This window comes from Trichophyton rubrum (assembly GCF_000151425.1).
Source record: "Trichophyton rubrum CBS 118892 genomic scaffold supercont2.7, whole genome shotgun sequence".
Lineage (NCBI taxonomy): Eukaryota > Fungi > Ascomycota > Eurotiomycetes > Onygenales > Arthrodermataceae > Trichophyton > Trichophyton rubrum.
In genome coordinates this window covers 1,119,732-1,144,180 of record NW_003456422.1, presented here as the reverse complement: position 1 = coordinate 1,144,180, position 24,449 = coordinate 1,119,732, and the positions used below count along the sequence as shown (strand labels likewise).

The 24,449-nt window shown below is 47.2% G+C and overlaps 8 protein-coding genes across 12 annotated transcripts; 4 read left to right on the top strand and 4 right to left on the bottom strand.

The window, feature by feature from the left end:
- Nucleotides 1–515: 515 nt before the first annotated feature.
- On the bottom strand, nucleotides 516–1,946 carry TERG_06397 (uncharacterized protein; the record flags this gene model as incomplete). Its single annotated transcript, XM_047748612.1, has 1 exon — nucleotides 516–1,946. One exon carries the CDS (start codon nucleotides 1,944–1,946, stop codon nucleotides 516–518), a length of 1,431 nt encoding a protein of 476 aa, XP_047604598.1.
- A 2,362-nt stretch (nucleotides 1,947–4,308) lies between these two features.
- TERG_06396 (uncharacterized protein) lies at nucleotides 4,309–5,368 on the top strand (the record flags this gene model as incomplete). The annotated part of the gene is made up of 2 exons (XM_003233359.2): nucleotides 4,309–4,645; nucleotides 4,716–5,368. 2 exons carry the CDS (start codon nucleotides 4,309–4,311, stop codon nucleotides 5,366–5,368), a joined length of 990 nt encoding a protein of 329 aa, XP_003233407.2.
- Nucleotides 5,369–5,996: 628 nt separating this feature from the next.
- On the bottom strand, nucleotides 5,997–6,972 carry TERG_06395 (uncharacterized protein; the record flags this gene model as incomplete). Its single annotated transcript, XM_003233358.1, has 4 exons — nucleotides 5,997–6,348; nucleotides 6,430–6,530; nucleotides 6,596–6,849; nucleotides 6,933–6,972. The coding sequence occupies 4 exons, from the start codon at nucleotides 6,970–6,972 to the stop codon at nucleotides 5,997–5,999; spliced, it is 747 nt and encodes a 248-aa protein (XP_003233406.1).
- Nucleotides 6,973–7,509: 537 nt separating this feature from the next.
- TERG_06394 (uncharacterized protein) lies at nucleotides 7,510–9,100 on the top strand (the record flags this gene model as incomplete). Its single annotated transcript, XM_047748611.1, has 4 exons — nucleotides 7,510–7,607; nucleotides 7,695–7,786; nucleotides 7,844–7,902; nucleotides 7,967–9,100. 4 exons carry the CDS (start codon nucleotides 7,510–7,512, stop codon nucleotides 9,098–9,100), a joined length of 1,383 nt encoding a protein of 460 aa, XP_047604597.1.
- Nucleotides 9,101–9,650: 550 nt separating this feature from the next.
- Nucleotides 9,651–11,060, bottom strand: TERG_06393 (uncharacterized protein; the record flags this gene model as incomplete). 3 transcript variants are annotated; one of them, XM_003233356.1, is made up of 4 exons in its annotated part: nucleotides 9,651–9,932; nucleotides 9,991–10,340; nucleotides 10,425–10,957; nucleotides 11,038–11,060. In XM_003233356.1, the coding sequence occupies 4 exons, from the start codon at nucleotides 11,058–11,060 to the stop codon at nucleotides 9,651–9,653; spliced, it is 1,188 nt and encodes a 395-aa protein (XP_003233404.1). The 3 variants fall into 3 exon arrangements, with proteins under 3 accessions (XP_003233404.1, XP_047606905.1, XP_047606904.1); XM_047750188.1 differs by lacking the exon at nucleotides 9,651–9,932 and having other exon boundaries at nucleotides 9,946–10,340; XM_047750187.1 differs by lacking the exon at nucleotides 9,651–9,932 and having other exon boundaries at nucleotides 9,946–10,957.
- A 1,076-nt stretch (nucleotides 11,061–12,136) lies between these two features.
- TERG_06392 (calmodulin) lies at nucleotides 12,137–13,113 on the top strand (the record flags this gene model as incomplete). The annotated part of the gene is made up of 6 exons (XM_003233355.1): nucleotides 12,137–12,139; nucleotides 12,254–12,310; nucleotides 12,421–12,436; nucleotides 12,529–12,654; nucleotides 12,767–12,979; nucleotides 13,079–13,113. The coding sequence occupies 6 exons, from the start codon at nucleotides 12,137–12,139 to the stop codon at nucleotides 13,111–13,113; spliced, it is 450 nt and encodes a 149-aa protein (XP_003233403.1).
- A 469-nt stretch (nucleotides 13,114–13,582) lies between these two features.
- TERG_06391 (uncharacterized protein) lies at nucleotides 13,583–16,029 on the bottom strand. The gene is made up of 2 exons (XM_003233354.2): nucleotides 14,646–16,029; nucleotides 13,583–14,586 (listed from the first exon to the last, which is right to left on the bottom strand). Exons 1-2 carry the CDS (start codon nucleotides 14,657–14,659, stop codon nucleotides 13,638–13,640), a joined length of 963 nt encoding a protein of 320 aa, XP_003233402.1. The 5' UTR covers nucleotides 14,660–16,029; the 3' UTR covers nucleotides 13,583–13,637.
- Nucleotides 16,030–17,183: 1,154 nt separating this feature from the next.
- On the top strand, nucleotides 17,184–21,635 carry TERG_06390 (uncharacterized protein). Of its 3 annotated transcripts, XM_047750186.1 has the most exons (3): nucleotides 17,184–17,386; nucleotides 17,525–19,493; nucleotides 19,565–19,828. In XM_047750186.1, the coding sequence occupies exons 2-3, from the start codon at nucleotides 17,577–17,579 to the stop codon at nucleotides 19,574–19,576; spliced, it is 1,929 nt and encodes a 642-aa protein (XP_047606903.1). In that variant the 5' UTR covers nucleotides 17,184–17,386; nucleotides 17,525–17,576; the 3' UTR covers nucleotides 19,577–19,828. The 3 variants fall into 3 exon arrangements, with proteins under 3 accessions (XP_047606903.1, XP_047604596.1, XP_003233401.1); XM_047748610.1 differs by having other exon boundaries at nucleotides 17,525–21,635; XM_003233353.2 differs by having other exon boundaries at nucleotides 17,184–19,493.
- Nucleotides 21,636–24,449: the final 2,814 nt, after the last annotated feature.

Sequence of the window (24,449 nt, the reverse complement as noted above, 5' to 3'; positions counted from 1 at the left end):
TCGTAATAGCTATATGCACCCTGTCTATTATTATCCTGGAAGCATAGCCGACTCGAATACGTACTGCTAGAAGGTATGGCAGCTCCAAGCCCCAAGTGTACGTTAACTAGCGCGAAGAAGCGAACGCAATGAGACATTGTGGCGCCTAATGCACAAGCGAAGGAGGGCGTGTGAGTTCATTACATTAGCTATTTATTCTTTTTCTCAACTCCAATGTACAATTAACAGCTGATCAATAATTATCATCCTATCTTGATGCCATGCTCAAGTGATCTCGTAGCCACCGGGTTTGATGATGTGTGAAGTGTGCTATCAATTTTCTCGATCTGTCGGTAACTTTGGGATCTGTTTCATTCCCGATATGTGGTTTGGTAAGGTCTCTATATATCTCCGTAACAGCACATGGAAGTAGGAATGCTGCATGATCTGTAATATTGGATAAGAGTTCTGGTTGCATAGACTGAAAACATATATGCAGTCTGACAAGACAGGCTCTTCCTTCAACCAGCCAGCATCTAAGCCATGCCGCGAATAAACCGGCGAATTTTTTCACAAAGCCTGGGTCTCCCATCCCAGGGCGCGAAATTCCATTCCATTTGGCACGATGTCCTCTCCAAAGCATTCCATAAACGTTTCTCAACATCAGCACCAACTCGCAGGATCGAGTCTCTTGCAGTGCCCCACATGCGTTGCGGACTCCCATCAGCAGCCCAAGCAAGGCCACCTTCTCCAAAGACTTGAATTGGATCTAGTTTTGGTAAGTTTGCGTGGAATGTGAGGAATGCGTTTGAAGGTACCGCGGGTTTTCCTTTCCATCCATACATCCTACCTGGCCTTGATATAACTTCCCACGTTGGGTCTGCCTGAATGATAACGCCCCCTTCCCACTTACCATTCTTGTTTATGTATCCAAACACCTCAGGACGTGTGGAAACAGCATAGAATGGAAGATTCAAGACCATTGCCGACGCAGCGTATGTTTCTTTATCCCCTTCGCCTGGGTGGCCCTGAGATAATAGGGGATAGTAGTAAGACGGGCCGTAAAAGTTGTAGTACGCAGAAAGTAAAAGTAATTTAGAGTGAGTCCGTTTGGATATTAGAAGCTGGCCAGATTCGGTGGATGGGATGGGAAAGGTATTCGGCAATTGCTGAGCAGTTATTTCAAAAAACCAAGGGTGATATGTAACTTGCCAAAAGTCTGGCCATGTTACCATCCCGGTTGATATGAATGGTTTCGAGGCAAATAGACGGGCTGGGTCACGGATGGGAAACGCATCTGCGTCAAGGAAGAAAACTTCTTCGAACGAAGAAAAGAGAAGTGAAAATATTTTAAATTGATATCTCATCAATCCTTCTTTCAAGGGGGAGAATGATAATATCCCGTCCAGAATTATACAGCGTGTATTCAGAGACCGGAGAAGTATACCACATGTAAACGCATCGTCTTCACCTCTATCTGCAAGGAATATCTCAACCGGGAGCTTTGAACCAGTCACTCGCAACATATATATGGACGTTACGAGGGTTGGAAGCATTGCTTTGCTAGCCGTGGAAACAATCCCTCGAGTCCTCTTCTGGAATGGTAGTACAGGCCCATCCGGCGGAGCAATCAGCCTGAGAAACCGAGCATGGGCGAGCTTCAGTTTTCTTTTATCCCCTTTATTCAGCATGAGATTTTCCGGCAGAGTGATGTTTCCGATATTGTCTGGGTGAAATTCTAGCGGCGCCGGGTGTTCATCGAGTTTGATAGGTGATTTGCAGCCGGGTACAGTGGCTTTGATGATGGCATGGAAGGCATACCAGAACCTCCTCTGGTCATCAATAGACGGCGCCGGTCCCGGACGGACTGAATATTCGACAGTGCTTTTGCGGAACCAAAGTAGGACCATGGACAAGACAACTACCAGTAACAACCCCCTCCGTAATGAACTCCTGCCTGCGGCCATGCTTTTCCGCTAGGAGAGACACTCCTAGACTTCTGAGTGGTATAAGCGGTAATAAGCAAGGGATCAGCTGCATCTCTCGTCTCGTTCTTGTTGTTCGACTTCATAGAGAGCAAAACAACAACAACAAAACAAACATCATCAAAGGCACTTATATATCACGTGTTGTCCCAATCAGGAAGCAGGAACGTCCAAAAACTTCCTTTGCTTGTCCTTCCGATGTATGATTCCAGACAAACAATCAAGATAGAAAGCAAGCAGACAAGCAAAGAGGACAGCCAGTTGATAGCCATAGCCATTACGATTGAGAGAGATATATAATTATGATGGACTTCGCAATCGACTCCGTACGAGGAGACTTCGCTCCTCCGTACATCAACACATCGCCCGTCTCTGGATATCACGGACAGGCCGATACATCGAGAAAGACCGCTTCCCACACGACAGATGACACACTAATACATTATTTGATGGCCGCAGCCCGCCAGATGGCAGTTCTCTGAGACACCGACGACCTCGGAGGTCTTTTGCCGGGCGGCACAATGAAAGGCCAGGAAGGTGGCAAGTTCTTCAGAGTGCGCTATTGCCAGCCACACGAATATGCACAGCCCCTGGAAAAAGGTACTTGCTGCACAGAGGATTACTACGGGGCAACCACGCTTCACAGGAGTACGGATACTACGGGGTACAGGTGACGAAAGGACTTGTAAAAGATCGCGAAAAAAAAAAAAAAAAAAAAAAAAAAAAAAAAAAAAAAAGACCAAGACACAGACCATGGCGCTCCAATGTCCTCCTCCACTTGGTTGTCATCAATCATCCAGCATCATCCAGCATCAACTTCCCCTTTGGCACGAAGGTACTTATTGGCTAAATCACATCAAATTGACGGATTTAAGGCGTCAGGGGAGGAAAGAACACCAGTTGGATACAAACATGAAACAGCGCTTTAGGAGCTGTGCCAAGAGCGGCGGAGGAATGCCAAGGTGGAACCCTTGAGGATATCTGCATGGTTTTTGTGGGGTGAGATTCCGGAAAGCAGAGCCAAACGACGCTTCAACCTGGCGCTTCTGGTTGCACCAAGTCCTTCGCTGGGTAAACCGAGTACCGAATACAACCCGCAAAAGTACCAGGCACTCTGACCGAAAAGGAAGAACGAATGAACGAATAATTGAAGCACCAAAGGGCAGATTTTGAAATGAGTACCATGGAGGCCAGGGAAATGGGAGATAAGGAGAAACAGATACATACGACACATGTAACAGCGAAAGAGAGCGCCCCGTACCAAGAGCGACAATCTCAGATGATCGCGCTCTCTCAACCCAGGGTATTGATAAGTCATAGGCAAGGCATAGAACCTGCCACGTACTCCCTTCGGGGTACTTCCTACGCACCGAGTACTGTTGGACGCCGGCTCAAGTGGAGGCTACTTAAGGAGGGAGGCGAGCATAAAAAGGAACTAAAGCCAAGCTAACATCGAATCCCTCTTGGCCTTTTGGTACCTGTCCACCAGCGATAGCCTTGGTAGCACTGTCATGTGATAGGGCTGTTTCCAAACATCCTTCAGGCCCTGGAAATCGCAGCAACCATCACCCGCGAGCTGACTTTCGTCTTAACATCACAGCGAGTTCCTTGCTTTATAGCCCTTCACCAGGCTTCTTTCGCTAATTCACCTTCTCTTGTTGGTCCGTGTTTGGACAATTCCATCATTTGGCATTTATATACACGCAGCCCTTTTCATTTAGATATATTTATTATTGTTCTTTCAGCATTTTGGCGTCCCGGTATCAAATTCAACCTCAATAATATACGGCCTGCCAGACTGCAGGCAGTTCACAGCTTACCATTGGTCTTCAAGATCCAGTTCCTCTGGGAGGATAGGATGAGATTTTGTTAGGACAACTCAAATTTTACCTGTATCTGGAATTTTTTTTTTTTTTTTTTTCTATTCTTTTGGTGGAGGGCTTCCTTCGGTGCTATTGTGAGCAGCTATGGCTCCCAAAAAGAGAGATGATAACTGGGTCGATGTAAGTGCATCCTGCCCGGAGAGCCTTATGTCTACTTTCACTGACACATATATATTCAGGGTCTTCGAGGTGTCGCTTCGTTCATTGTTGTTACAGGCCATTTATGCACCGCCTTCGTTCCATGGCTCCATGACCCTGCGTTGTCAGACGGTGGCCCGTCAAGTATTTTTCAACTCCCGATTCTTAGATTATGCGTTGGTGGCAGAGGCTCCGTTGCGATATTTTTCATTATTACCGGCTTTGTCAATTCTATCAACCCCGTCAAAAACGCCCGTGCCGATAATACCTATGTCGGACTCACAAACCTCGCCAGAAGCACTTTTACTCGTTCCGGTCGCCTGATGGTTCCTACGGCTATTGCTACGGTTATTGCGTGGGCACTGTGCCATATGGGAGCATTCAGTATGGCTCAGAGAGCTGATGCAAGTTGGATTCGTGCTACAAGTCCTGCTCCTACCGCAACCTTCGGCGAAGCAGTTACCAACCTGATCTGGAACTTAATATATTTCTGGCATACGGGCGCCTCGGTATATGACGGAACACACTGGACGCTTAAATTTTTTCTCAGCGCCTCATTCAGGACCTATCTTACACTTTTGGCTCTTACCTTGGTTAAGCGACGCTACTGGTATGCTGTAACAGGACTCTTGTGGGCTTATGCCTGGCTTGTTAACGACCGTGAGTTATTTCTTTTTCCTCTAACGTCCTTATATTTCATCTCATGTTATTCTAATATTTAACCACATAGATCTTGTTGGTATCAACATCTTCCCCGGTATGATCTTGGCTCAACTTCAGGTCGACTACGGCTCCCGTGCTACTCAAATGCTCCCGAAAGTTGTCCCTAGTATACTTATTTTCTTCGGTCTCATTATTTGGGGATTCCCTCAAAATAACCAAACCTGGGCATGGTGGTCTGCCGCTATCCGCTCCTTTATTGTCGCTATCACTCCTGCAAATGCAGATCACAGCCGCTATGCCTCATCTCTTGGAACCTGCACCTTGATGTTGGGCATATTCTTCTCAAGGAACGCACGACGCTTTCTCACCCTGCCCCTCTTCAACTTCCTCGGGCGTGTCTCTTTCCCTGTCTACTTGCTCCATAACATTCTGATTAGAACCATCTTATCCTGGATGGTGTATGGAGAAAGTGCTAGACGAATTCCAGTAAGGAATGAGAAGGGTGAACTCCTTCAGCTCGGAAGAACCAGCCCTATGGCCTTCATCTTTATTCTGCCAATATTTTACGCTGTTCTTTACCTCGTTGCTCATATGTGGGCTACCTACGTCGAACCCCAGTGCGGCAAGGTGGTAGATTGGTTGAAAGACATAATGTTCAAGGAGCGACCAGATTCGCAAGAAAAGCTTCTCCCACTACCCAATGGAGGTTCTGCGAGCTAAGCATACTGATAACCTGTTCTTACTTCCTCATTTATATTTATCTCCTATCGGCTTTTATTGTCATAGGGATTGAGCTATCATATACCCAAACTGCATACAATCTTTGCTGCATATCTATGGACAGCTCCTGTACCATCGCTTACATACTTTCGCTTTTCCCCTGCTGTCTTCATCATCTTTGTCCAGATTTCAGTATCTTTTTTTTTTTTTTTTGCCTTCATTGCACTATGGTTAGAATTCATGAAATGGGTTGTCTCCAATTTGCTGTAGACAGCTTTGCATTGGGACACGAAAATGTATACTAAACCAGCTCTGTTTGGATGTATAATGACGGATTTGGTTTGCTTCGGCGATTTTGTACTTGGGTTTATATTGCCTCGTTGGATGCTTTGGATTTGTAGCAGTATGCCCGTCCCATTGCCAAAGCCAGGCACTAAAGACTTGATTATACATATTCTGGCCCAGCTGTTTCCCACCGTATGAATAAAGAGTCAAGAAAGCAAGGCGAGAATGCACCAGAGAAGAGTGCAAATAAGAAATTATGGTCCTTGGGTCATAAGCCAGGTGGAATAGGTAGATATTACTTGTGGTGGTAGTTAGGGAATGCACGGCTTTTTTTATATCTAAGCTAAACCCCAGTGGCTCCTGGAGCGTTCTCGTCTTTCTTCAGTTCCAGCAGAAGTTCTCTGAACCGTTCTTTCCCAGAACCACTTGCGCCACCCTTGATTCCCTTTCCACTAACATCGACAAGTTTGGCAATCCGCTCCCAGCTTGTTCCACCGGCAGCGGTATCTTCTCTGTTTGCGAGGAACTCCTCTGCTTCTGCTCGAGTGCGCTCGCGGGCCTTGTCAGTACGTTTGTTGTAGGATTCGTAATAATCATCAATATCTTGCTGAGCTTTAGAGACGGTTGCCGCCTTCTTCTCAGCAGATGCCTCCGCCCGACGGGATAGCTCTGCATCTCGCTTTTCGCGCCATTCACTAAAACCCGCAAATCAGTTACTCGTCTGTTTTTGTGTCTTGTGGGTATAGCATGCGCAGAATAAACGAGGGGGGTATTACCGGATGGCCTCCGACTCCTCCTCCGGCTCTTGATTATGAGCGGAATATGACGGTTGGAAGGGCGAGTCAACTCCGGTGATGGTGCCGCCAGGAGCTACGTTCTATTGTGGAAAGCGATATTAATTTAGAGTGACAGGAAGAACATCATATAAGGCAGAGTGCCTACCTCGTTCTGCGATTCAATGGCTGGGTAGCTCGATTCAAATCCAGAGTTATCATCATGGGCCACCATGTCGTCACCACCACCACCTCCTCCTCCAAGCAAATCGTCATCTTCGACTGTGGCAGAGGGTCTGTTATCACTGGCCAGGATAAACTGATCAGCGTCATCTCCTAATGCTGCACGCTCACGAGCAAGGAAATCGCTGTCGTCCTCGCCGGCTTTGTTGCCTGATCCCTCCGGGGCTGGAATTGGCTGGTCTGTTGTAATGCCGCCGCGGTCAGCTTGGCTCTATAACTGGTACTTAAACCGACGCCTAGCAAGTCTTTAGAATTTCTCCTACCTCCAGTAATGTCATCAAGGGCAGGGAATCGGTCGGCCATGGCGATGATGCCTGAGCTGTGGCACTAAAGTAGAGAGATAAGAGAGGCGTAATAAGGTCGTAAGAAGGAAGAAAGCCGGTTAATAAAACAGATAACAAAATAAAGCGAGTACGACAGAAAGAAGGTCTATCGGCGGCTGTCTCTCATTCCAAGCTCTGCAACTACCGCGTCGTGTCCTGGCTCGGCTTCTGCTCTCCTTGTTGTCGTCGTGGCTTTGGTTAACTATCAAAGCGAGGCCCAGCGGATGTTGTTGGAGCTTTCACTTCAAAAGGGGCCAATAGGCGTCCGCTCTGGGCAGGCGGTGACTGATCTGCCGGTTTTATCAGCTTTCAAATCAATTTCCGAGAACAACAACGACAGCAACAGCAACAACAGCCACCACAGCAACCACAGCAACAACAAACAGCTGCTTCAACACTCACTGCGACGAGTGCACGGCAAAGGAAGGGCCTCAATCTCGTTGTTCCTCGCTCGCCCGCTGAAACTATATTCGGTTAACAATACTTTGCGCCTCAGGTTTCTCTTCTGGTGGTCGCAATGGCCTATACTGACGATGCCGTGAAGGCAAAGCTGTCAGCTCTCAACGAGACGCAGGAATCCATTGTCACTGTTGCCCAATGGGTCATGTTTCATAGGTAAGAAAAGAACATTATATCGGTCCCCTCGTGCAGTAAATTTTGACTATATGTAGAAGGCTGATGGTGTTTGGTCGTTGAACATAGGCGACACGCAGATAGGACAGCCCAGCTTTGGCTAGAGAAACTACGCGATGCAAATCCGCCAAAGAGGCTCAATCTTATCTACCTAGCTAATGGTATGCTACTTGTATTCCTCTTGCTCGGGATGGGAAGCTAATAGATTGGCTTGACAGAGGTTGCTCAGCAGTCAAAGGGAAGACGCAAGGAGGACTTTCTCATTGCATTCTCGCCGGTTGGTTTCTCCTTCGATTAGACCATTTAACCTGCCAGAGTTGCAATTAACAGATACAATATAGATTATTGCGGATGCGACTGCAACTGCTTTCAAGGGCGCTTCAAACGAGATCCAACAGAAGTTGAGACGTGTGGTAGAAGTCTGGAGACAGCGTTCCATTTTTGAGAAACCTATCCAAGACGCCGTTGAGGCACGGGTCGAAGGTGTGTACCTACCGTATAATGCGCTATACATCTTCCCCAGTGTACATAGTGGGCTAATACTGGAAATTCCAGAGATCGATAAGTCTAAACCCGCGGGGAAGAAGCCTCTCCTAGGTGGTTCCCTCTTCTCGAATTCTCCAGGTTCACTGCCTCAGGAGCTCCAGCCTCTTGCTCCATTACAAATTGCGACCTCAAAGGCTTCCGTTTCATCCAACGCTACTGTGACAATTGCAAACACCGAATATGACAAGCTGAACGGTCCATCTGCTGAGATTCCTACTCCTCCCGTATATGCAGCTCGATTAAGCACGCTTCTCAAGACGCTTGCTAATGCTGAAAGCTCCTTGTCCGAGGTTATAAAGTGCCGTCAGTCACTTATAGAGGGGCTTGAAAAGGTTCTCGACACCAACAGGGCAGCTTTGGTAAAGGAGAAATCCCAAGTTGAGCAACTATCGTCCCGTAGAACAGAGACGGAAAACAAGAAACGAGATGTTGAAGACGCCATCATTCGTGGACTTACCGCAGATGATCCATCAGCGCAACAATCAAATGGAGGTGCAGCGTGGTCAGACCACAAGAACTCGTTCGGGGGAGAGGAGCCGGAAGCTCCTGCTGTTGAGGCCCTTACGCCACCCCCAGTTGAGGCCTTGACTCCGGTTCAATCACCCACGCTAAATCCCAGCTCAAACAACCAGGACGAGCAGCAGCCATCCACTATACCCAGTCATATAAAGGCGTCATCCAGTGGAGCAACGGGGGATTTTGGAGATCAAGCCCAAATGGCTTCCATTGACTTGAATGCCACACTCTCTTCACTCCAAGCTGCCGCTAACACGCCCTCGAACGACTCTTCGACCAGTGAGCTAGCCACTAAAAAGCGGAAAGTCAGTCACGCCCAGGATAACTACCCTGAATTCGAAGGGGGAGACGCTATGGCTGATCTAGACGCAGATGTAGCCGAGCTATTGAGGCAAGAAAGCAGCAAGCACTAAATATGGACTAAATTTGTTCCCAAGAAGGTTATGTTATGTACGGCTATGCATGCAAGGATCTGACGGCTTCGTCATCTCCAGGCCATTTGTTGGGAATGTTTAATATAGCTGGCTAGGTTGGTTGGTTGTACTATTGTTTCTCCATTCTCTATGTACTTTATGTTGTATATGTAGGTCGACAGTGTCTTATTATTCGCTCCAGAAGGCAGTCAAGATGAGCAGTCCTTACGCTTACGCCATACAAACTTATTACCATGAGAAGTACGAGTATGCTCAGAGCTTACGGTCAAAAAGAAGTATAGTAGAGAACTCTTCAGGGTTATTGAAGGGGTATTCTAGATATCGATATCGTAACTATATATGTACGGTAGAACGTTGTACAAAGCGCTGAGAAGTGAGCCAGGACCTGAACCTGTTCCCTTCAATATTCTAAGATGAATAGTGAGAGAGAATACGATCAGGCTGGAAAGAAACAATAAAAATGGGCTTGAGAGTCATGACTGAAGCTCAGGAAACAGAAGAATTGTATCATTAGCCAATGATGTTTATATTACGAGGGTAACAGATTGTCCGCCCTATTCCACAAGTCGACCAGTAGTCTATGGTGAGCAGAATTTCGTCTCGGGCCTATTGTGTATGGCGTATCATCATGCAAGAGAGATCTTTGATGTGGGGGATTTTGTAATGCTTGAGGGGGTGGCGGTGGTTGAGAAACCGACTCAGCGGCACGTTTCTTCGGTTTGACTAGCAATATAATGAACATTGCTACCACCAGAAGGACTAGTAGAAGTATTATTTTTCGTTTCGTGGTTCGTCTCTGGTAATTTGTGGCCTGGGGAGATCTATTAGTTTTCGGATGTTTTCGTAGAATATAGCGGATATAAACATACAACTTTTAATTCCTTATCGGCTCCTTTAACGTCGAGGGCCATCCGTTCGACGTTGAAGTCAATGCGGTCAAGCATCGTACCCTGGTCGATGATCATAGTCTGCAACTCGCGGAAAATGTCGGAGAGTTCAATGATGCCGTTTGCAATATCATTGATTTCACGTTCCCGCTGGGCAATTGCGGCATCATTACTGCCAAGTTGCAATTGCTGTTGTGCCGTTTGCTGGAGAGCTGATTGGGAATACGACTTGTCCGCGTCGGATTCTATTAGGGATGGATCCGTGTATTGGTTTTGTACCGGAGAGCTAGATCGTTCGAGGGGTGAGACCATTCCATCTATGCCTCGCAGCTCTGTTTCCACAAGAATAAGCACCATTAGCCGTGAACTATAGACAAAAGTTATTAGACACTGCATCTCCCATGTCTCCAACTCACTTTTTAAATATGTGCTTTGTTTCTTTCTGAACCCTGCACTAGCTTCCTGAACCCGTGCTGCAAGGGAAATCTGTAGATTCCTGGCCATGGTATCCTCACCTTTGTTGACAGAGCCCTGTTCTCGTGCCTCTCGCGCCATTATCTCAATCCTCTGTATCGATCTCTGGCAGTCGTGAAACCCTCTCGTGATATCTCGAGTCAATCTTTCAATCATATCTTCTTCTTCTCTCCGGACTTCCTCGTCTCCGAACCCAGGTAAGACATGTTTTTGATGCAGCTTATCCAGTTTTGCAGACTTCTGGGCAATATCTCGCAGGTAATCGGTTACTTCGTCCTGCACATCCATCCACCGAGGCGGGAGCAAGTCCATCTCTATAACGGCGTCTCCATCATCTTCAAATCCGCTGCCGGACATGAGCCCACGGCGTTCCTCAGAATTTCCCGTACTATCTGCATGATCACTCCAGGCGCCTCCGATCTGCCGTGGTTTCTTGGAAGGGTGATGTGCGAAGGACTGCCGGTAGGAGATATAGCTAAACAATGTCAAGTTAAAATGGTAACGTTAGCTACTTCCATGCAATATTTGTTCACACCAGTGGACAGATAAGCTTACAGGTTTGTTCGATCCCGCCACATAATTATGATACAGAAGTATTAAAAAGGAAAACAATTAAAACTAGAGAAAATAGCAAAGGCAGCAAAGTATAGATCAGCGATCCGGGGTATGCCTGCGCATGATCCTGGAGGACAAAAGCTCACAGAACTCATAGCATGGGAGAAACTGGGTATCTCCGGAGCTGCGAGGCTGGATTCTGCACACTAGAGACTATGTTACCTGGTGTCTGCCTGTCTGCTGTCTCCTCACTGCTCACCAGCTGTCTTGTCTGGTGTCTATTGTTATATCAAACCTGAGCAGCCCATGACATAAGGCTGTGAATGGTCACGTGATAGTCAAGTCAGGCATTTAGTTTTGCATATAAAAGGGGCAATAAGAAAAGAGAGAGGGAGAAGAAAGGAAAAAAAGCAAGGGAAAAGGACAGCTATTATTTAGCACAAAAAGTGGCCAGAGGATCAATATTAGTTGCTGGATGGACTGTGGTGTATGTGGCAGCACCTATATAGAATAGGAGAGGCTCCATGGAGCTAGGAATAGTCATCAGCCAACTTGCTGCATTAACTGGTTGGCTGCCTAGGCAGTCAGTTAGCTGGTTAACTACACCATACTGACAATTATTATATAGCTAACTAATTACTCTGTAACTAACTAGTTATTTACTGCTGGTCCAAGGCTCCCAAGGCGGCGCCTCGCCAGCCTCCTGCAGGCATACCATTGTCCCAGCTGCTTGCTCTACACCGCCCAACTAGCGGCTGTGTGGTAGGGAGCCGCTTCGTAGGCCATGGCTATAGCAAACAAGATGGATATATAACATAGTTACAACCGCTTGTTGGCCAGCACTCCATCGCTGCATCAAGCTGACGTTGTTTGGTTATATTATTAGAAGCGATCAACCTGAGGGAAGAGGTCTTGGCAAACGTGATCCGAGGGGTCGAACTTCTCAAAGCCAAACTTCACTGTGTTATTTTATTTATACGACAGGACAACGACCAGCCAGCTTCCTGCGCTTCTACCTTCAGCATCAGAGCCAGCGATAAGTTCTTTTATCTCCCCCGTTCACCCAGACCTTCCTGTCACCGATATCCAGCTAGAAACCATGGTTTGTGGACCTGCGCATCCTGCGACCCCTCCTCAGTTCTCCCTACCCCCTATTATCCATAGAGGGCCACCGAGGCCCCTTCGTCAGCTAACAGTTTCCTCTTGACGTATATAGGCCGACTCTTTGACCGAAGAGCAGGTGTCCGAGTACAAGGAGGCCTTCTCCCTGTTCGTAAGTTATTTCTGCTACCCCTTGTTCTCCCCGGAGTGGCATCGTTCAAGGATGCCCCGCCCTTGAAATGTGCGGCCAGATAGCTAACCAAATATTCCTCCATCAAATAGGATAAAGATGGCGATGGTATGTAGCGAGATTTTCCGTCTCCAAAACAAACGGAGACTGTAACCTGCTAGACCTGAAAAAAGCGTTGACCCATACGCTATGTCCTATAGGCCAAATTACAACCAAGGAGTTGGGAACAGTGATGCGATCTCTGGGCCAGAACCCTTCGGAATCCGAGCTACAAGACATGATCAATGAGGTTGACGCCGACAACAATGGAACAATCGATTTCCCAGGTGCGACTTACTCCAGGGCTCAACAACCCACCCTCAAAGTTTGCTACAGATCTCAGTCGTTAAGATTTTCATGGCACAAAGGAATGTTACGCTAATCGCTTTTATGGTACAGAATTCTTGACTATGATGGCCCGAAAAATGAAGGATACCGACTCTGAGGAAGAAATCCGAGAAGCCTTCAAAGTGTTTGATCGTGATAACAACGGTTTCATCTCCGCCGCCGAGCTGCGCCACGTCATGACCTCGATCGGAGAGAAGTTAACTGACGACGAAGTCGATGAGATGATTCGTGAAGCCGATCAGGACGGTGATGGCAGAATTGATTGTAAGTACTCTCACTGCTGCATCATATTCCTTTTCTTTTCTTTCTTTCTTTCTTTTTTTTTTTTTTTTACTGCTGGATTTTGCTAATGGGTATCTGCAGATAACGAATTCGTCCAACTCATGATGCAAAAGTAGGCTCCAAGTTCACATAGCAATCTAATTACTATTCCATAAAGATATCGACAGGGTCATATTTTTACGTTGTCACCAACCTCCCCTTTTTGCTTTTTACGGTTTTGCCTTGTCGACTTTACCCATCAGTGGATGGATGCTGGCAACAACATTGTTTTTATGGACCTTGGTTATAGTAACCAGTCAATTACTGTGTCTTGGTCCTTCTTTTAACGTTCATCATCTATCCTCAGTGGGACAAAGATTGGTAAAAAAAAGGAATTACATAAGATTTCCCAGCTCCTGTGATGTTCAATGTATATTCACCGAATTCGAATAGGGATACAACTATTAACGGTCTCTTCGAAACAAGCGCATATTTCATGCAGTTTACGGTTACCCAATCATCAGCTTTTGAGAATAAACGTAGCATTCAAATATCGTAATCCTACCGTCATATATCTTCAATACTATATTTTTATTATATAAAGGCACCGTCAATCCATGTGGATTAAGCAACAGCTATGCCTAGTTTGAAAGTGAATGGACTACCGGTAAAACTTGAAAACATCCATGTACTGCCTCGCAAGGTCAACTCCAACGAGGCTAGCCTTTTTGCGTGCAGTATGAGCTGATGCGCCCCCCTTGTCAAAGTATTCCCGCCTCTCGAGGCCTAATCCAGGGACTTGGATTGATTCTGAAGCCCCTGGTATTGAAAAATTATCCCACAGCTCACGTATTAGCATCACTCCCAGCTCCCAGTCTTCCTCCGTAGGTATAATAACCTCGCGGGGTGGGTAGTGTGGGAGAGGAGGAGCAAAATCCCAATCCTCTTCAGGTTCTCGAGTGAGATTTGGCTCCGACTGTCTCTGGCCTGGGCCACGGTACTCAATTTCCACGATTGCTCCACGAAGACGGGGCCTGGGCATTGTCTGACGAACTTCGCCTATCCGGACCCGAAAGTCGCCTACTTCATATGCTTCTCCAGAGGTGACAACCACGGTATAGCGGTGGTTCCAGAGCGGCTGGAAGAATTTTGTTGTCATGGAGAAAAAGGATAGGTAGGACTGCGGGTCGAATGTCTTTATCGTCGTCGTATAAGCTTCGTTTTGAGAGGATAAATCAGAGTCTTTACTATCAGCTGAAGGTTTCGAATGAGAAGAAACCCCAGTTGCTGGTATTGGAACAGATGGCGGTGAGTTCATCTGTTTCTCCATCTCGGCTGGATCCAGCGGATCAACCTCAGGTCGTGGTGAGATTCGGACGAAGCCATGATTTTGGTAATGGCTAAGTGATAGAAAATGCATATATCGCGGAGTTGGCACTTTATTATGGGGGAAGTTTGCTGCTGGCAGGCACGATGCAGTGTCTCTCACGAGTTTGAATTCTAGAGCCCAACGTCCAAGCCTGGCCGGCTGATGGATTGCTTTGAACTGATCAATCACGGTTCTTGTTGCTGTCGTTGGCAACTCAGGATTGCTTGGAATATAGTACACTCTAAGTAATAATGAGCTTCTGCCGTTGTCGATGATCTCAAGCGTGGATGGTTAACATACCCAGTTACCGACATTGTTTTCTGGACAAAACCCAGCTCCCTCTTGTAACGACTTATAATATAAAAACCCCTAAGCCCAGATTCACAGGCCCGGGAGACTCGGCCCCCCACACCCACACTGTATCTGGAGTAGAATGTCCCTCCTGGGATTTGAAGTAGGATTAACTGATGGAGCTAATGTGATAAATAAAGGTAATCGGAGATTCCTGGGTTGGTGCTACTTCGTAGTGGTATTGAACAGCGTAGACAAGTTAAGACCTGTGCCACTCTTTGTTCTGGATATTTAAAATCTGTATTAAGGGTACAAAGGGTATGATTATCCTGGATATTTGTATTTAACGGCAGGGCCAACCGACGCTCGAAATTCGAAGCCGGTTGAATATATAAATTATGACATTATCCAGCGAATCATGGAAAAGAGAATGTAATAGATGGAATAGATTTTTAAATATTCTTGTCACTCATAGATCTTAAATGGTATATGGTATCCAGAACGTAGAGTTGGTAAAATTGTTAGTTAGCTGCGGTGTGTTCGACGTTGATGAAGCCTTCTTGTTAAGTTAGTCAACTTAGTTAGAGAAAATTCCACTCACGTGATGATATCCTGACCTCATCCACTCTGGCCTCCACACAGCAGGACAAACGTCAAACTTGGCCTCTCTTGATTTCAAAAGTAACATGCCATGTTGAAGTCACCAGAAGTGGGTAAAGATAGTTAGTTAGCTCACCATAGCATGGACCCAAAGATCCCCTGCGGGTGCACCCGAGCTCTGCCCGGCCCACTGATCCAATGGCTAACAATAATGCCAGAATACAGTCTGGGGAATATCAGACCCTGCTAATAATACCCCTGTGGCTTATTTCTGAACCAAGGGGAATGAAGATGGCCGAGCCTGAGAAAGTCAAGGACTATCGTGAATCACTTGCACTCTGTATCGGCGTTTCCTCTCTGTCTTGCAACAAATAACTCCGAGCAGTCGGCCTACGATCAACGCGGCAGAGAAAGGAGGCAAGGATTCGTTCTGGACGCTGGGCGCCGAGCTCGACATCAGATTATAGTTTCCGCATCTCGTGGATCGATACTGACATACAAACATAACTGGTCTTTATTGAGTACAGAGAGGTTATCCACTCTCTCCGGTTGAAAAAATTAACCATTTTGTGTACGGAACAACGATGCTACTATCAAACAAACAGTTTCCAGGCCCATCTTGGTTTGAAAGGCATGGTGACCAAGTTTCTGTCAAGATGGAGACAAGGAATACCGATATCGCCGCTATACATGGGGCTGAAAATGCCGCAACTGGCTACTCAACGTTCCGGTTGATCCACCCGAATGCATGCATCATGAGCAGCGAACATCCAAAAGCCAAGTTTGATTGAAACCAATTCCCCCCCCCCTTTTTTTTTTCTGAAAAATTTTTCTCACTTGATTACTATAAGAACAGCGGATATGCAAACGGCTGGTTCTTCATACGAGGTTCATAGAGTCGTTTGATTCAAGAATCATCATGGACGGCAGCTTTCAAGCTGGCAAGGGAGAGGTACGGATACACACAGCTCGTTACCTTCTGCTCCTAGTATATATACAACAAGTAGACGACGAGGTTTGCTAGGAGATATTAAAATAGAGCTGAGGAATCTGCCGCTCAACCACACTCATGATGCCGCCTGCTCGGTATTCGACAACGACAACTACTCCGTACAGGCCCTTTCTGGATCCCACCTCAAAGAGCCGGGCGGTGGGTTTCCCATCAAGTACCCCGTAAATGCATATAAACGAGAATGGTTTAGATCTGGAACAGTTTCGCAGAGAGCACGAGCCATGTTCGTGTTTCGGCGCTGTGTCAGCCCAGGATCGGTATCTTGTTGGCAGGGGAGAAGACTGTACTCCGTAGCTCCATTGCAAATGTGCATTCCCTTTTCTTCTGACTGAAACATGTCTTTGGTCCTTGGCCCTCCCCTTCGACTGGCGTATGAGTATCTCTGTATCATCCACCTCCTTTACTCCCCTTCGTCCCTTTCCTCCCTCCTCTTCCTCCTCTTCCCCTTTATGTTACACGCTTATATAATCTGATCTAATCTGATCCGCTGATTGATAATGGCGTGACCTCCCTTTCGGCACTTCGGCCAATAATAGCGCGATCTGATATGAAACCTGTGGGCTGGCCGTACTGTAATTTACAGAACGTTACCTAATCAGCTAAGGGGGCAACATCGGCTATTTGAAGTGTACCAAAGGCGCACCTGATGGGCCGCGCAGACGACAGGGGGAGCGATGGCAAGGAGTTCGATCGTGCTAGGCCCGACAAAACGCAACTGACCCATCACTGTCGATACCAAGGCCGGATGGACCTGCAGCCGACCGCGCCTGTTATCCGAAGGACGGGTGTTGCAGGCCGCGACTGGCCCCGTAATTATCGTAATTTACGTATCCCGCGTATTTCTCTGGAGTCTCGGCAAGATCTGATTAGGGACATTTTCTTCTCAGGAGAAAATTCGCCTTCGACGCCCCAGGGCCGCCGACAGTCAGACAGCCAGACAAAAGAAGCCAGAGGGAAAGAATATAACTCGCCCAGTCTGCCCCGGGGCTCTCCAGGGCTTTTCTCCCACTCCAGCGTCACACATGCTGCCGTCCATCTTGTAGGCGATCTTCTGCCATCAGATAACCGCATTTTTCATGCTTTCCCCACTTATCTGATCAAAAACGTACGGAGAGCTGTGTTCACATTCTGGAGCTCGGTATGCAGCCCCTTGCTATCATAACCCAACCAACCCCGAAATTTCCTCTATAAACATCCATTTCTTTCCGATTTATATTATTTGATATCGACATGTTCATGCCTGAATTGATGCTGATTGTTGCTCCCTCTACCCTAGCTATACCCTTGTTGGAACGCTTTTCCCTTTGGCTCTCTGGTTCTCTCACACAATGACAACAATATCATCTCTTCCTGATGAAGAGCCAGTCCCTATCCCACTCACCTCTACATCGCATCCAAACGATCCTGTCCCCGAAGAGCCTACATCAATACCGCATCTGACCCTCCTACGACGTTCGGCAACGGGTACATCGGACTCGCAGTCAGCAGCAACCTCGGTAGCCGGCGCATCAGAAATGTCTATTGATTCAGACGTCCCGTTGACGCCAATAACAGAACCGTCCAGCGACACGGCGCTGGATGATGCATATACTGAAAGCAAAGAGTCAGATGGAATACCCCAGCGCCGAAGGCGGGCATCCACAGTATTGATATCTCAGAATTCAGAGGATGTCCAAAGGATATTGGGAGATATCCGCGGCGGAACCAACCTATTAGGGAAGATATGTTGCGGAGGAGGATGCTGCAAGCTTGAGCCTCTCAAGAATGCTCTACCATCTATCACATCAAACCCAGTTGTTCGGCCAAAGAACGCTGCATTTGAGAGCTTGAGGCTATACGTTGGCGAGCTCTCCCTTGACAGCAAGCTTACCAAGACAGCCCCTCTCCCAGAGAACACTGTATCCTTTTCTTCTCCCTCAATTGATTCTGTAGGAAAGAAACTAGGGCCAGCAGATCATCCTCCTCGATTCCTCCAACCACACGCACCCTATGAAGTGTATCGTGCTCCCCTTTACCATGCACGAGAGTTGACGAGACCCGGTGCTGAGAAACGAACTTACCATTTCGATATCGATGTTACAGATTATCCAGTTGAGGGTGGAAACGTCGACTTTGTCGTTGGAGGCGCCATTGGTGTTTGCCCCAGTAACTCTGAGGCTGTCGTTGAAGCCATCTTCAACCGTCTCGGGGTTCCTAAATTCATACGGGATAAAAAGATCACACTCCATACCACCAAGGGTCGATGGCCCACGATATGGGGAGACGAAAAGCCTAGAGATCTCCTAACTACCAGACGTGAACTTCTTAGCTGGTGTTCGGACCTACAGAGCTATCCTCCTACAAAGCCGCTCCTTCGATTGCTCGCGGAGTATGCATCGGATGAGAATGAGAAGAAAATTCTCATGTACCTATGTTCTGCTCAGGGCCAGGCTGCTTTCTGTGATCTCCGTACTGGTCCTTATATCACTGTCTTGCAGCTTCTCGATGCATTTCCTTCCTCTCACCCACCTTTGGATCATCTTCTCTCCACCCTGAACACGCTTATGCCTCGTTTCTACTCGCTCTCCCAGGATCCTATGATTCAACGCACCATTGATGGCAAAGAACCACGACGAGTTATTGAAATTGCTGTGACTGTTCACGAATGCCCCGACTGGAATGGAGGGTACCGCACAGGAGTTGGATCGGGTTTCTTAGAACGTCTAGCTCGAAAGATTCAGGCAGCCGAAAATGATGGTATCGATCCAGCTAGCTTGAACTTGCACGTCCCCATGTTTCGTGGACTCATGTCCAATCCACTTGCTAGACGATTTGTCTCTGACGGACCTATGCTTCTCATTGGAGCTGGCGTTGGTGTTGCTCCCTTCCGCGGCTTCGTCCAGAGCCGTCTCAGATCAGCTAACTGCGCCAACAAGGTCTGGGTGCTCCAGGGAATCCGTGACTCCTTGCTTGACGAACTTTACTCTGGAGAATGGGGAGTTCACGAAGATGAAGTTAAGAAGGTCGTCCAGAGCAGACGAGGCGAAGGCAGATACGTGCAGGAGGAGGTACGCCATCAAGCAGACTTGGTCTGGTTCGTAATCAATTCTCTTGATGGGCGAGTCTTCGTCTGCGGCAGCAGCAAGGGTATGGGCGAAGGTGTCGAGGCTGCGTTGATTGACGTCGCCATTGCAAAGGGCAACCTGAACCCAGAACAGGCAAGAATTTTCTGGGAAGAGAAAAAAGCGGCTGGCCAGTACATTGCAGTATGTCTTAGTTCTATTTTCTTTTTCTTATCCTTATTTGAGTATGAATCCATATTGACCACCCGTAATAGGAGACTTGGTAAATTGAGCTACATTGAACTTTTCGGGAAAGTCTGCCCTCTATCAAACGACCACCCTCTTCGGCGATATCTAGACGAATGACTTCAAAATCTCCTTTTTCATCATCCAGACTCCTATTCCATACATTCTTCTCTGCATCCTCAGCGTCTCATCTCTAGAGTTCATCCATCATTTTTAACATTTTAATTCGAGGTCATTTTTTTTGGCATAGAATAAACTGTTAGCATTAGGAGCAATCTATTCATTCCTTCATTACATCTCACATTTACAAAATGTGAACTCAGTGTGTCTTGTTTAGTCATAGTTGTCTATCCATGCCATCTGTCCTTTATACAAGATTTGAACGCAGCCACATTGAAACAACTTCACTGTATAAGCCGTTCACTGACCTATTAAACTTGATTTTATTAGGATTTTTGACCCGTTTCGGTGATGGTACTGTTACAAGGGTTACCTGTAGGCAGGGGAGCTCGAGTGTCGGGTTGTACGTAGTCGTTTTCCCAGGGAAAATAATACATGTCATGCTGAGAAATACTGATATCAAGCCGCCTGGATATTGTCAGTACTTTTTGGCACTACCGGCAGCAGTTTACCGTTATTTCTTTCCTGCCAGCAATCAGGGAAGTTGGGGCACAGCATTTCAGGTTTCAGTCAACTGCCCACGGCCAGGAACCAGGAAAAAGAAGACAGATTGCTCTTCTATAGAAGGAAGGAAGAAAAAAGGGTTATACAAGTAAAATAAGCATGGCAGGATAAGTACTACCCAGTAGAGGACGATGTTGGTCTGATTTTCCCCTGGCCTGCCCAGTTGTACCCGTTGATATGGAAATCCAACGTACGGGAGCTCCGTAAGACCTGAGGCGCCAGATTTCTGGAACCATTGACTATCACTTTTGAACCATGGAATATGCTGCGCCTGTAGACGCCACAGAATGATCTACAGCGGGGTTGTACAGAGCACCTCTTTCTCTGTAAAGACCTAGCCTGGCTTCTAAAAAGGTAGAAGGAGAGGTGTCTTCAACAAGTCACGTCCATCACATATTGACAAGTATGCTGCCTGTCCTCCCCCCCTCTCGGCCTAACAGTGGGCTAAGGAGGAACCTGGGTATAATAAGCCATTGGCAATGAAATCAGGAAAGAGAAAACGAGATAGCGATCTCTTCCATCATTTCTGAGTAATCAAACCAGGAAAATGTTCCGACATCGAAAGACGATCGCAGCCTTCGGTCTCGACCTGAAGACACTGTACGCCGTGCATAAAGGCCCTGCGAAGAAGTTGGATAACAAAGAAGCCGGCTGCCAATCGAAAATACTGCTAACAAGTTGTCGTATAATAGTATGAGATAAATTTGGGGAGCTTCAAGCATAATTACCGTCAAAATTGAGCGTTCGTTGGCAGGTGCCCCTGAATAAATTTATACCACCATGCGGGCTATTTCTGAGAGCTTCTGTTTGCCAGTCAGGCATAATTGAGTTACGTATGGCTGGCACTGTAGACGGCCAGATGCCGAGGAAGAGATTCTGTCAAAGAGTCAAGCGGCTTCCCAGGGTCAGAGTCGACGGCGAACTTTGACAACGTAGTATTTATTAAATCCCCGTCGATCAGGCATCCGATCTGTGTCTGTCTTACGTGCGGCCCGTCTATGGGGAAGAGGCTTTCTGGGCTAGCCCATACAGAAGCTTGAACGACAGGTAAATTGTGGCCGGATGGGGAATGGAGTTTGGGTTAACATAGTGTATCAAGCACTATTCATACACAATGCGCACGCAGCATGTTTCGGCTGGTTTGTTTGCCATGGACAGAAAAAGCTCGATCGAGGTCGCATGACGGAACGGCGCATGCATATACGACACAGATACTCTCAACAGACGTTTTCGGGCATCTCACGCAGGAATATATCTATGCACTGCGCTCGAGTCCAACACCCAGCGGTGGCAGGGATGTGGAGTGACACTTTTAGCATGTCGAGTCATCACCCCAGGATCGTGCAATAACTAACACATTTCGTACAGCGCATCGGCCTTGCACAAACAGCTGGTGGAAGATGACAAAACACACCCTTACAAGTGCGTGGGGAGGGGGGCAACTGCTATGTGTGACAACCGCGCATACACGCATCGGCCATCGGGACCTGTGGCGGCGCCCCTTAGAATCCCGAGAGGAGCTTTTCTGTGTCGGTATGTTGAGATAGACTCCGTGCGCCAGGAAGAGGGAGACCTAGGGATCAAATCAGGAATGTATTTGCTTTTTCAAGGCTGGTTTTATGATTTGTCACTTTACGTCGCGAAGTCCACGAATCTAGGTCTGCTGGCTCCCCCTTCTTGATATTGTCCACCTTTTCCATCTGCATATGTATACCTCAACGATATTTGCTGCTCGCTCCTGTTGCTAGTCAAACGTAACTGAAGGTCTGTGAGAGAAACCGGTTTGTGACACAAGAGCAACGTTTCCTGGTTTGTCGGCGAAAAGGATTTCCTGGAGACGAGGTGCAAAGACAGTAGGTTGACCTATTGTACCACCATCATGTCGACCTCAGGCGGGAGAAATGCATAAGACTAATTCGGGCTGGCACCCGGCAGGCGAACGGGCCTGCTCAAGAGTATGAAGTTCGGCAACAATACTCCGCACTTCAGGGGTTCATGGGCAGAGTTCCAACCATATTGTATAGAGTTATCGGCATTGTATTTTCATTTTCGTCTTTTTTTTTTTTCCTTTCTTTCCTTCTCTGTTTCCTGGAGAAAGTCACTGTTGCTGGTTGTATCTCTATAGGATGCTGTCTTCCAGGGTTCTGTCTGGCAGTCAGGAGTCTGGCCACACATCCTAAACGCACCACGACGTAAGAAGCATGAACAGCAGTGGCGGACGGAACTATATCATTGGTAACAGATAAGGGTCACCTGTCATTTATGGCACTGCATGTACAGAGTGCTCCATATTAAGAGCATGTTATGCGCAGCCTGAAACCACCGAGATTATATGCATTGCACCACAGCATGCGCTGTAAGCCATTTGAGCACCTGCGGGAGGCCATCATGTTAGCCAGTAACGTTTACCACGACTTGGGGGCATGGCGTAGAGTAAGGATGGGATGCCGAATATTGAACGAGAGAAAGGCAGGTTTGTTCGTTCATTTTCTCGTTTCCTTAGTTTGCTTTTTTACCCCTTCTCCAAAATTAGATGAGCTGTCAATTATTTGGGGTGGTCGGAGTGTTTGCTTCGAACCCGCCATTGTATTGGCTTTATGGCAAAAAAGCGTCATCTAGACCCATGTTACACGCTTCTCCGTCTGTCCGCAACAGGCAAGCAGGTCCAGAGTAGATAAGCCCGGTATTAACCATTTTACCTAGCTATGGATTTTGTCGTCGCCCTTGATACGGCGATGTGCGAGAATGAATATGGCTTTCCCACCTCTCAGATACCTGACTTTTTGAGAGCGACTAGCAGATCTGACAACCGCCCGACGTGGCAACGATCGATTTAATAGACAACTAGGCTAGGGCCAACATATCCCTGCCTGCGCGCGGGGGGTGGGGGTCATAAGAAACCCTGAGGAGTGAAGAAACATGTCTGTACGGTGTGGTGTTCTCTCTTGTATGGGGGTTTTTTGTATAGACTATCCCAGTATTTCGGCAGATCAGGGCCCTAAAGGATATGCCCGTTGCTGTCAGATTCAGTCGTGATTGAAAGGAACCAGGTTATATATCGAGTAAGTCGAAGTCAATATTCCCACAAAATCCAAGTTTCGAGTCGTGTGGTTGGCCGATCGTTCGATCGTAAGCCAGCCATGTTTCGACTTAACTGAAACTTTACCTAGTAGATGGCAATGTACTAGGGATTTGGTGGTGGCCGGTGATGGGTTGAATCGTGCCAGAATGATAGAAATCTATTTATTTACTGCAACAAGTTCGACCATCGTTTCTTCTCGGATGTTGTGTGACAGCAGATATTTGGTAGAGCCAGTTGATATACGTTTTTCAACCTTAAAAGGCCAAACCGCAGAGCTCGGGGTCCAAGGAACCGGCTGCTTAGCGCAGAGATGCTCCGTAGATGGTACGAGGAGACCGGATTATTGGAAAGCCTTTGGCATTTGCGAGAATGATTTTTCGGTTCGCGCTTGTCATGTCCTTCAACCTGGCATCTCATCTCTCTTCCTCGTAAGGATCGATTTGCAGAATAGCCTTCTGAGTGCCTCAAAGCCCGAACGCATGGATATCGTTTTCCTTTCTTTTTTGCTCCTTTCCTTTCCTTCCTTTTTTTACTCCCATTGCAATTTTATCAAGGCAAAAAACCTGAATTTGCAAGTCGATAGTGGCTTGAAAGTAAACGAAGATTCGATGCCAGATCAAGGTTCTCTGCCTTGCAATTACAAAGTCGACACTCCACAAATCTGTACTTGGTCAACTGTTCCTGACGATAATCGGTCGCTCGGTCTTTGGTCTTCAGGACGATTAGCAACCGTCAACCATAACGCAAGTACTTTGGCTCCCGTACCTATATTGACATGTCCCGGAGTATGTTTATTGTTATCTTCCACCCCGCGTCTGGTGGATGCAAATGTAGTCTCTTTGCCATGTGGATACGGAGGGCTATGGAGAAGGAAGTAATATGGCTCTTTTCTTCTTCTATTCTCTCTCCTCTGCTCCCTCTAGGCTCCGCGAGGCCCTCAAGCCTGTCACCGAGCAGAAGAAAAAATCGTCAGGATAAAAAGAAAAGGGACAACCACAATCACATCTCAAGTTGAGTTAATGCCATGCAGTATTCCATCAGACCAACTCGAGATACTAGGATTTGGCATTATGCCTAAGAATGGGCGTTAATTCATCCTGCTTCTGAGGCAACCCAATCTGTGGCGGGCATCTGGGAATGCTAAAACG

Bases quoted from the DNA above. Each gene is read 5' to 3' on its own strand.
- TERG_06390 (XM_047748610.1), top strand. From the start codon at position 17,577: ATGACAACAATATCATCTCTTCCTGATGAAGAGCCAGTCCCTATCCCA.